Raw genomic sequence first — 12,248 nt, 5'->3', positions numbered from 1 at the left:
CGAGCCTTTGGAGTCAGTAGAATTGAAATATCTTTCATGGAAGGTGACACCCTCCTGGCGGAAGCCAGAGCCAGCAGAAGTGTCGGAGCTGGGAGCTTTATCATGTCGTCCACCATATTTGGTATTTCATGAGGATAGAGCTGAGCTTCGCACCAGAAATTGATTTTCTGCCTAATGTGGTTTCGGCCTCCCACATCGATCAACCTATTGTAGTTCTGGTTCTTCTACAGGATTCTCCTTCTTCTAGATCCTTGGATGTGGTTAGAGCTCTTCGTATATATGTAGACAGGACGGCAGCCATTTGCAAGATGGATACTCTTTGTTTTGTATGATGTTGCTCGTCCGGGTTGGCCAGCTTCCAAACACACTGGCTTGATGGATTCGTCTGACCATCCGACAGGCTTATATGGCCTCGTCTAGAGAACCTCCATCTTCCATTACCGCACATTCCACTCGCTCAGTGGGTGCCTCGTGGGCGGCTGCTGGAGGTGTTTCTATGGAATCTCTATGCCGAGCAGCTACCTGGTCGGGCCGGCATACTTGACACCTTTGCGACCTCTACAGCGCAATATGGTCTGTCTGTCTTGCAGGGTTCTCAGTGCTTTCCCACCTGTGATGGGACCTCTGGGACGTCCCCACTGTCTTGAAGTCCTCCAGTGTCCCCTAGTGGATGAAGAAGAAAACAGGATTTTTGTACTTACCAATAAATCACTTTCTCCGATTCCATAGGGGACACTGGATGCCCATCCAGCGCTGTTCTTCCTTCCACACCTGTTATGCCTGTTGGCGACATGTTTGTCTAGGGTGATGTTATGAATGTTAGAGACATGTTTGTCGTCTCGTTTCATTCTACTTTCCTTTTGTTTTCAACTTTCAGTTGTTTTGTGTACTTTCGCCTCCTCTTCTGTCAATCTTTTTTCTCAGCTCCCCTCGGGCACGGTTCTAATACTGGCCTATAGGGGGGTATAGAGGGGAGAAGCTAGTCACACTTCATTTAAATTTTAAAGTGCCTAAGCTCCTCTCAGCACCATCTATATCCCACTGTCTCTTGAAGTCCTCCAGTGTCCCCTGTGGAATCGGAGAAAGGGATTTATCGGTAAGTACCAAAATCCCGTTTTAACAGTCTGCGATGTGGAACAGTGTCAAAACCCTTACTAAAGTCTAGATAAGCTATATCTATGGCCCCCCCTTTATTTATTTCCTTAATCACCCAGTCAAAAAAGTCAAGATTTATTTGACATGATCTCCCCCCAGTAAATACATGCTGTTTGGGGTCCTGCAAATTTCTAGATTTGAGATAATCTACGACTCATTCTTTTAAGAGTATTTCCATCAATTTCCCTACTACTGATGTAAGGCACACTGGTCGGTAGTTGCTTGCTCTTCCTTGCTTCCACTTTTGTGCAGTGGGACAATGTTTGCTCTTTTCCAGTCCTCTGGAATTACTCCAGTAGCTAGTGACTGGTTGAATAATTCTGTTAATGGTGTTACCAGCACCCCATTAAGCTCTTTTAGTATCCTTCGATGTATCCCATCTGACCCCATTGATTTATCCACTTTCAGTTTTGAGACTTTCATTAGGCTTTTCTCTTCTGTAAATGTGCTTGTTCCTACCTAATTTTTCTGATTACACCTGCAACTTAACTGTGGTCCCTTGCCCTCTCTTTCAGTAGTGAATACTGAACAAAAATAATTAAGATCAGCTAATACATTGTCTCCCTCTCCTTCCCTCTTTCTGTCTTTAGTCTTTTTATTCCACCTTTTTGTTTTTCTCCTTTCGCTTATATACTTAAAAAAAAAAAAATTTGCCCCCTTTACTCACTGACTCTGCCATTTTCTCCTCAGCTTTTGCCTTTGCACATCTGATTACTTTCTTAGCTTCCTTCTGTTTTACAAGATACAACTTTGTCTTCATTATTTTGCGTCTGCTTGTATTTCCTAAAGGCCATCTTTTTTGCATTCACAATACTTGCTACCTCTTTTCCAAACCTCTTTTCCTTGTGGTTTTCCTAACCATTTTGAGACAAAGGTCTGTTGCCTTTAATATTGCACTTTTTAAATTTTCCCACCTCTCCTACACTCCTTACAAGTTCCTTCACTCTGCCAAAGATTCGCTTACACATCTTCCTATCCCTGGAAAGTCAGCCTTCCTAAAATCTAACACCTTTGTTTTTGTATGGGGTGAGTCAGCATCTGTCTTTATTCTGAACCATACTGCTTGATGATCACTGGATCCCAGTGTACTGTAGCCTGTTTTCTGCACACACATCCATAGGAGACAAGCTGAGAAATCAACTACTGAGACATATCTCGCAAAGGCATCACAGCCTTTCCAGTGGTAGGCCGCGGGTAATTGAATTGACCCCTATAATGTCACTGTACATGTCAAAGGACACACATTCTTGAAATGTCCATTATGCTCAATAAGCATGAATAAGGGTATTTGTAATATGGAAGTAGATATCGGTGCTTTTTTTTTTTTTTTTCATTCTCGGGGAAACCCCAAAAGCTCATAAATCTGTATTAACTTGACTGGAATTGGAAAAATCAGACTGGTATAGACTAGAAAGTAATGTGATATCCCTGCTTTTATAAATGAGACGGTGAAAATTTTTTTTATTTTCTCTTTATTTTATTTTTCTTTAGAATATACCCAAAAACTCACTGTGTGCAGACTGACCTCTAAGAGAAGAATTTGTACGGAAATGACAAAAGCCTCTCTGAATCATTCACCTTCATTTGAGAATTCCAAGTGTGCTTTTATTAGGAAGATATGCTATTTCCTGTCTCTGATAATCAAATAGATCTTACAGGTCTGTCTACGAAGCTTGCAAACCATTTCCTGTTCCATTAAGGAAGAACATGGCGCCTGCCGTTTGGAAGTTAAATACTTGTTCAGAACGTGCTTCTCAAAATTCCAGTAAGTGTGTGTGTGTATATATGTGTGTATGTGTATATATATATAATACACACACACACACACGCGCGCATAAATATTGGGACATTGACAGAATTTTCATATCTTGGCCTCTATTCACCACCACAATGGCTTTGAAATGAAACAAACAAGATGTGCTTTAACTGCAGACTTTCAGATTTAATTTGATGGTAATTACATCCAAATCAGGTGAATGGTGTAGGAATTACAACAGTTTCTATATGTGCCTCCCACTTTTTAAGGGGCCAAAAGTAATGGGACAAACTAAACAATCCTAAATCTAACTTTCACTTTTTAATACTTTGTTGCAAATCCTTTGCAGGCAATTACAGCCTGAAGTCTGGAACGCATTGACATCACCAGACGCTGGGTTTCATCCCCGGTGATGCTCTGCCTCGCCTCTACTGCAAATGTCTTCAGTTCCTGCTTGTTCTTGGGGCATTTTCCCTTCAGTTTTGTCTTCATCAAGTGAAATGCATGCTCAATCGGATTCAGGTCAGGGGATTGACTTGGCCATTGCATAACATTCCACTTTTTAGCCTTAAAAAACTCTTTGGTTGCTTTTGCAGTATGCTTCGGGTCATTGTCCATCTGCACTGTGAAGCGCCGTTCAATGAGTTCTGAAGCATTTGACTGAATATGAGCATATAATATTGCCCGAAACACTTCAGAATTCATTCTGCTACTTTTGTCAGTAGTCACATCATCAATAAATACAAGGGAACCAGTTCCATTGGCAGCCATACATGCCTATGCCATGACACTACCACCACCATGCTTCACTGATGAGGTGGTATGTTTTGGATCATGAGCAGTTCCTTTCCTTCTCCATACTCTTCTCTTCCCATCACTCTGGTACAAGTTGATCTTTGTCTCATCTGTCCATAGGATGTTGTTCCAGAACTATAATGGCTTTTTTAGATGTTGTTTGGCAAACTCTAATCTGGTCTTCCTGGTTTTGTGGCTCACCAATGGTTTACATCTTGTGGTGAACCCTCTATATTCACTCTTGTGAAGTCTTCTCTTGATTGTTGACTTTGACACATATACACCTACCTCCTGGAGAGTGTTCTTGATTTGGCCAAATGTTGTGAAGGGGTCTTTCTTCACCAGGGAAATAATTCTTCTGTCATCTACCACAGTTGTTTTCCGTGGTCTTCCAGGTCTTTTGGTGTTGCTGAGCTCTCCGGTGCGTTCTTTTTAAGAATGTTCCAAACAGTTGATTTGGCCACACCTAATGTTTTTGCTATCTCTCTGATGGGTTTGTTTTGATTTTTCAGCCTAATGATGGCTTGCTTCACTGATAGTGACAGCTCTTTAGATCTCATATTGAGAGTCGACAGCAACTGATTCCAAATGCAAATGTCACACCTAGAATCAACTCCAGACCTTTACCTGCTTAATTGATAATGAAATAACGAGGGAATAGCCCACACCTGTCCATGAAATAGCTTTTGAGTTGATAGTCCCATTACTTTTGGCCCCTTAAAAAGTGGGAGGCACATATAGAAACCGTTGTAATTCCTACACCTAGCGTTCCCGCTTGGCTGTTTTAGCGGGGCTCGGCGCTCTGCCCTCCTTCTAGAGGGCAAAAAGCACCCTGCCCTCCAGGAGGAGGGCAAAAAGTGCCCTGCCCTAACAGCCTGCGGGAGTCGTTCTCACCCGCAGGACGCAGTGTCCCAAGGGTGGACAAACATGCGGTGACCCGGTCACCGCCGGAGAATAGACGCCGGGCGCATGCGCCCGACATCTATTCTCCCTTACTGCAGCGCTTGGGGGCTGCCCGGCATGTCCGTAAGCGTCGGGCACGCCCCCAAGTATGCCGAAAAGGGGACGCGTCTTATAGACACGCCCCCTTTTCATAACCATGCCCCCTTTTCGGATGCGCGCGCACAACATTGCCCTCTCTAGCTCCGGCGCCCTGCCTGCCGCCGGAGCTAGAGGGAACACTACCTACACCGTTCACCTGATTTGGATGTAATTACCCTCAAATTAAATCTGAAAGGCTGCAGTTAAATCACATCTTGTTTGTTTCATTTCAAAGCCATTGTGGTGGTGAATAGAGGACAAAATAGAAACATTCTGTCTATGTCCCAATATTTATGCACCTGACTGTATGTATATATGTATGTGTGTGTGTCTATATATATATATATATATATATATATATATATAGATATATATATATATATATATATATATATATGGAAATCCATGCTACCTTCTCCAGTTGTAATAGTTAATTCTCCTTTAGTTAGGAATATAGGATATCTGTTTAATCTCCACACTACATGTGGATTATCCTTAATCTGCCTGGCCACAGGTTTACAAATCTGAATGTCACACACAGCCTGCTTTTGCATCCTGTTTTTTTATCTCTATTCATACATCTACAGAAACTATTTGATCCTGTTTCACTGGGTAAAAATACTTTTTTACTTGACATTGTGTCCAGTTAATTGCAATGAGTGAATTGGCACAAATGAGAACATTATGGCTAATATTCCTTATTCTTAGATCAGTTGTAGATCAGTCCTGATAGATGAATACACTTCTAGTCACCTGCACGGCACAGAAATCTTCAGACTAGATAGGCAGAACAGATAAAGAAAGACCTGAAATGTTATATGTAATGCATACTGTGAGAGTCTATCATTAGATTCAGTGTCACCCAGTGCTGACCTGGCTCTGGCTCTGAGCCCGGCCGTTTCCTAAGGTTGCGTTACTCATATTTCACATGAAAAAGCTGCTAATCAAGCACACTTAGTGAATATAATCTAACAGGTATTTAAGAGCTGTAATAAACATAGAGTTCAACTGTAAACTGTGATACATTTCAAATATTATTGCCTAGCTTTAGTAGATTTATTGACTAGGCAGAATTTACCGTAAGGGCAAACGGGCATCACTGTTTAAGGGGGTATCATAGCAATGGATTTATATTCATTTTTAGTTAACTTTTCTTTTTTTTTATTTTTTTCATTTTACCTTTTTTTCTTTTTTTTTTTTTTTTGTTAATGCAAGCATTAGATTGCAAATCTAACACTTGTAATTTTAACTTCCTTCTTTATTAAATCATTTATTGGAAGCAGTGCACAAAATTTCATACATTATCAGGTTTTGGACCCACTTCAGGGGGCCGATTCAATTCAGCACCATGTGCCGTGTATTTGGCCAATCAAAATTAAATTGCAGCTAAAAGTAATCTCTGCAATTTTTCGCAATTCAATTCCAAACTCCCTGACAATTTTCAGAGCGAAAACATGTTGTTTGTTTGTTTTTCTTACTCTCCTGAGCTGGAGAGTAGGTGGGGAAAGTCCTTACTTTAAGGTAAAAATGTCAGGATACAGTGCAGAACCTCTGGAAAACGCCTCCAAATTAATAATCATGCATATGGAGGGGTTTAAATATTAATTTGGCCAATAAAAACATGTCAATAATCAGGGGATTTTTCTTTAAAAAAAAGTTTTAAAACTCATAAATGGTTTAAATGATGGCCATGTCAGTTGATGTGTTGTATTGATGGGAAAGTGCTGTGTCAGCTTTTATATAGGAGCAAAAGTGTGTTTTTGTTTTTTCTATCCACTTACAAACTTGGAGAAAAACACAGAAGAATCACTTTACAGACATATTTATACTGAGAAACTTTCTTTTGCTGAAAAAAACTTACTGGGTATCCTTTTTTTTTTTTACAATTTTTAAAATATTTAAAAATCAACTATTTCACACCTTTTAAGTACTGTAGGGGAAAGGTGGGGCTAGTTGTTATAAAATTACAGAGATTCATATATCTCAAAAATGTTTAATCACAACCAAACAGAAACATTTACAAACAAAATGGTATTCTTCTATTTACATCCAATAATTAATATTAACAATGAAAAACATATTTTTCAGAGCAAAAATAATTGTAACAATCTTTCCCCGACAGGGGTAAGTTGTTACTCCCGGCTGGGGCAAATTGTTACTTCTAAAATAATCTATTAAAAAAATCTTAGTATAAAAAGCATACATTAGAAAATGTGTACATTTATCACAAAATCACATTTGGCCTATATTTGGCATATAGTCTGATGACAATGACAGACATCACTCACGATTTCTGATTTGCAATTAGTGCAAGTAAACGCTACTGCATCACCTTTTAGTTTATGAGCCCACCCTTGACATGCAATACACTGGACCCACTCCTGGCCAGGTTTCAACAGACTGTAAGGCCTATTTCACACTTGCCGGTTTTGACCGGGCAGCAAAAAAACACCCGTTTTTCTTTCCAGAGTAAAGATTTCTTAACTTTCTGTAGTTTTGCCTTTTTTTTTTTTCTTAAATTTGCCTCTAGTTCTAGCTGATCTTTAATGGGAGTGTCAGTGAGTAACAAATTGCCCCAAGTGACGTCAGATAACCAAAATGGCCATAGTTCGATTTCCGTGCTTCAATTCATGATTATAACAATGATAATAAATACACTAATGGTCTGTGACCCTTACCTTTAACAATCCAAGATACAAATTCAAATCCAGGTGAAAAATATTACTTTGGAACAAAAAAAAACAAGTTTGTCTAGGTACCAATTACATAAACTCGTCTGGGTTAGCGTTGTTTCGCTGAACACTGACGGTAACATGTTCAAACTTGTTTCCAGTCGCACGAGCCGTGGAGTTACGTGGGCATGGTTTTAGATTCATTTTTACAACTTGTCTCTGTAGCAACTAGCCCCACCTTCCCCTACATCCACTTCGCTTATAGCTGTCTGCTATCTAATTTGCCATTTTTTGGGGTATCGGAGTGATTCCTCTATTCTTTCATGCACTTCTCCCAGGTCCCACATCGTAGAATTAACGCGCAACATTGGTGCAAATTGCTGTTTACAATTGAACTATGAGGATCGCGGGAGCACACTTCATAAAAATTAGACCTGATGTGCATGACTTTTATTGTGGCAATTCCAATCTTTTTGCAGAATTGAATCAGTCCCTGAACAGTCAATGTTTTAATCACTTCTTCTCTGCCATTGTTTGTTTTATAGTGGCACTCTTAATAAGGACCCGGACACGAGTTAATTAGGTTTCTCCTCTGGTCTGTTCGGAGGAGGTGAAAACCCGCATAAAGGTCATTGATCGCTATGGCGAGACATCAAAGACAAACACCAAAGTGTGGAAGGAACATGTCTGACTTAACCTCCCCTCCTTCCAGAAACTAAATTGTGTGCACAGAGCCATTAACGCCTACCTATAACTAAAAAAAAAAAAACATAGGGAGGAAACTTGCTGAGTTTACAAAAATTATGAAAAGAGCACCTACAGTGGATGAGCCATCATTGGTTCCATTGGTGGTTGTAATTGATATATATATTACCCATTTATATTATTTTTATAGACCTGATACTAAGCATGAAATCAACTAATCCACAAATGTGCACTTTGGAAGCTTTTGCAGAGAACATGGTTTATTTGATATACTCATAATGTAGTGTACTTTTTGTTCTTGGCCTGTATGCATAGGCTAATTCAGAGTAAAGTTTTGTTGGATTAATTCCCCAGTAATTGATGCTAAGGAAAAATGTGGCATATTGTGAACTACACTACTAATCTAGTTTTTCATTGCAGGTATAATTATATAATTGTGTGATTTCATGTATGAACCTAATTTCACAACTCACATTAAGCTATTATTCAATATATATTTTTCACTGCACTCAAGGGGAGTCTCTGTCTTCTGATTACAGCAAATTTGTGCACTTGCAGGTTTACTTGTTGATCTTTGTACACTAACAGTGGGATTCCAGGGAGTAATATTTGTTTGCTTACATTTTGGCTTTTATTTTATCAGCTGCAGCACTCAACAAATAGGTCTAAATTATGCTTTTTCTGCTCAGTGTGCGTATATTGTGTTGCAGTAGAATCGTTTACGTTAAAACACAATTGTTCCATTTCTGAAATAATTGTCAGTAATGATCGTATATAGGTGTGTGAGACGAGCTGATTTAGCATTTGACACTTTTACTAAAACGCTAGTTTTGGAGGGACAGATGGCTAACACCTCCCCACCCCCCCTGGTTCATAGAGAGGCGAGGGTTTCGCTTTAAACAATGAACTGGGTACTCATGCCTGTAGAAACTTGCACGTCACTGACATTATAAAATGTAATTTCATAATAATGCTCTCCAATTGGCTTTCTTGAGAGAGTTTTCTTTTATACACAAACCACAATACTTTCTAATGGTTTTTATTCTATTTTAGGTCTGACTGCTCTGCTCTGAGAAAGAGGAAGAGAAAAACTTTTTTGTTTCACCATGGAAGGACTAGAACTACAGCTTTCGCATCTTCACATAGCTAAACGTTCATCTGTATTGGACAGCACAACTTACATACTTGACATTGATGAATCAAAATCGGTGGAGGAGCAAAACCATCAAACAGTTGCAGTACTGTGTTCCGATAAATCAATTAAATTATACACCAAGGAAACTATGACCTGCCTTAGAGAATTTAATGCACATCCTGCTGTGCTGAGTGGTGTTCGGTTCTCTCACTCAAATAACAACCTGTTGTTTTCTGCATGCAGTGATGCTACAGTAAAACTTTGGGATGCCCGAGTGATGGGCACTGGAGCTGTGCAGGTATATAATGGCTACCCATCGAATGTTTTCATTAGCTTTGATATTAGCTGTAATGACCTTGTTGTCTGTGCTGGCACCGAAAAAGTAGAAGACGACTCATTTTTGGTCTTCTGGGATGTAAGATACAGTTCGGACACAAAATCTAAAGAACCTCTTGGAGTTTACTCAGAGACTCACTATGATGACATCACTCAAGTGCGGTTTCATCCAACCAATCCAAGCCTGGTAGCATCTGGTTCCACGGACGGCCTTGTTAATGTGTTTGACCTAAACAAAGATAACGAAGACGATGCATTAGCTTCCACTTGCAATTCTGACTCCTCTGTAAATGTTATTGGATGGGCAGGAAAGGATTATAAGCAGATGTATTGCTTGACGCATGATGAAGGCCTTAGTTGGTGGGACCTTGCACAGGTGGACACAGAGGAACCCATTACTCTTTGTAAAGTGGAGGATATGAGGGAAAACAGTGCTTGTAACATTGACTATTTTATTGGGGGCTTTTACCATGAGAAAAGGGATGTGTTGTTCCTTGTTGGAGGTTCTCACACCGGTGACATTGACCTGCTAAACTGTGATTCTGATAAGGTGACACATTTGAAAACTCTACATGGTGGTCACACTGCGACTGTGCGTTCATTCTACTGGAGTGTAGATGATGACTCTTTGCTAACTGGTGGGGAAGATGCACAGCTACTGTTATGGAAACCGAAAGTCAAGGACTCCTCACCAAAAAAGCAAGACCACATGAAAATGTCTTCATCCTTGCAGCAGAGTGTTCGAGTGCACAACACCAAATCTTACTCGTCCAAGAAAAAAAAGACTGTCTGAGATTTCCAGAATAGTTTTTTTTAAGTGGGCTATCATCATCAAGTGTTTTATTTAAAAAGGCAATATATTCAAAACTATACACAGTTTAAATGGGGTTTTGTTTTCTTAAAACCTAGATGAGATGATTGCATGGAGAAAGAGGTACCATAATGTGAGAAGTGGCTGTTGCATAGGTCTTGTTCACCTGCCAAAACCAGGTACCAATGCAGAATTGAGTGCATGTTGGCCTTAATTAGTCCTGCATTGCTTGCAAGGGACAAGTGCACACTTGTAAAATAAAAAAGGCTAATTGAAAATAGGTGTATTTACGCTTCTGCACAACTCTGCATAGTGCGCAGTTCCATTGACACGTCCATAAACATGGTCTACATATTAACGCCCCATTTGTGCCTCTTCAGTTGTAAGTGGAAATGCGACAGAGGTGCATACATCTAAGCATCCCCCTTAGTGGTCCCAAAGCGTGCGAATGCGTGATATGCTCTGCAAGTGCGTATACGTTCAAAGATATACTCTGTTCAAAGATATGCTCTGCAAACATTCGCAACACAGTGGTCTTGCAATGATAACTTGAAGGAGAAACATTAACTTGATCATTTATTTTTGTAACATAGATGATAGGTTAGTGCTCTATACTAAATAGCATAAACATTTTTTCTACTTCAGGGTCCATAGGGTATCCACAGGATACCTTGGGGTATAGGTGTGACGTCAGTCGCAGGGCACCAAAGAGTTAAGCTTTCAGCCTCCCAGGATGCACTAGGTCCCCCTCCTATACCCCGCCCCCGGGCCAAGGCACCTCAGTTTAGTTTGGTGCCCGGCCGGAGTCGGGTGCACCTGTTGGAGTGGGGGCTAGAAGAGCCCCTGAAGCTTTTTCTTCATGCAGCTGTGGCTGCACATCTGGATGAACAGCATGGACAGTCAGTCCTGACGTCCATGCTGTCTTCCCTACACCCCGCCGGTACCAGAACGCCGGTACTGATCCGGGGATGCTAGTGGGCGTCTGGGGTCACAGCTAGCGGTGACCCCAGATGCTCCGGACCATGGCCGGATTCAAGGGGGACAGAGGTAAGCAGCGGGGTCCCGCGGTGGGTCCCCGCTGATCACATGGTCCTAAGTTCCCAGGCAGGGGGCTCCCTGGGGACTGGCTGCAGCGTGGAGCCAGGCGACCAACCTGCGCTTCCACTACCCCCTGGGACAGCGGACCGCAGCAGAGCGGTAGCGCTGCGGCGTCCCAGGGGTTAAATGCATGCCAGGGGAGCGCGCCTTCCCTGTCTCACAGCCGGCGCCTCCCCCGCTGCACACAGCCCTCTCTGCACTGTGCTGACTGGTCCTGTGTCAGCGCTCCTCCCCCAGGCCAGCTTCTCTCTGCTCCTCGGCGGCCATCTTCTCTGCAACGCATGGTGAACGCTGCTGGAAGTCTGGAAGGAAGCATCGTGGTCTGGGTCCCCCCGCATACCTCTCCTCCGCTGTGGCTCAGGTCTGTGTATGCAGCGCTGTGTCCTACCAGGCCCTGTGTCTGTGTAGTTGAGTGAGCGCTGTTAGTGCAGGAATTGTTATTTCTCTGCATTGTATGTGACTGTGCTAGCGCTGCCTGTAACTTTTCTTCTCTAAACTGTCAGCTTTATTACTGTCCCTGTTCTTTCTGCTAAAGCCCTTGCGGTGCGGTGCTGCAGGGTGGTCTCTCGCCTATTTAATACTTAATTGGTGAGAGAGGTCACATACGTGGTGCCATCATGTCTGAAAGTGATTTTCCCCTCCGGCTACAGTGTACCACGTGCAAAGTACCGTTAGCGGAGGGGGAGGGTAGCGCGGAGGGCCTTTGCCGGCAGTGTTTGTCCATGGCGCGGCCTATTACGGTTA

General features: G+C 41.7%; 1 protein-coding gene across 3 annotated transcripts in view; it reads left to right on the top strand.

The window, feature by feature from the left end:
• Window positions 1–11,060, top strand: part of WDR89 (WD repeat domain 89) — a 36,308-nt gene extending 25,248 nt beyond the window's left edge. Inside the window, exons 1-2 of one of the 3 annotated variants that reach the window (XM_088471320.1) lie at window positions 2,666–2,813; window positions 9,178–11,060. In XM_088471320.1, the coding sequence (XP_088327446.1) occupies window positions 9,231–10,388 (1,158 nt within the window). In that variant the 5' untranslated portion in view covers window positions 2,666–2,813; window positions 9,178–9,230 and the 3' untranslated portion in view covers window positions 10,389–11,060. Of the gene's footprint in view, window positions 1–2,665; window positions 2,814–2,847; window positions 2,921–9,177 lie in introns of those variants that run through there. The other 2 variants (XM_088471319.1, XM_088471318.1) reach the window with 2 other exon arrangements.
• The last annotated feature ends 1,188 nt before the right edge of the window (window positions 11,061–12,248 follow it).

Source organism: Taudactylus pleione, unplaced genomic scaffold (assembly GCF_031769625.1).
Source record: "Taudactylus pleione unplaced genomic scaffold, aTauple2 ptg000113l, whole genome shotgun sequence".
Lineage (NCBI taxonomy): Eukaryota > Metazoa > Chordata > Amphibia > Anura > Myobatrachidae > Taudactylus > Taudactylus pleione.
Note: the sequence above shows the minus strand (reverse complement) of the source record. Positions and strands in the feature narration are given on the sequence as shown.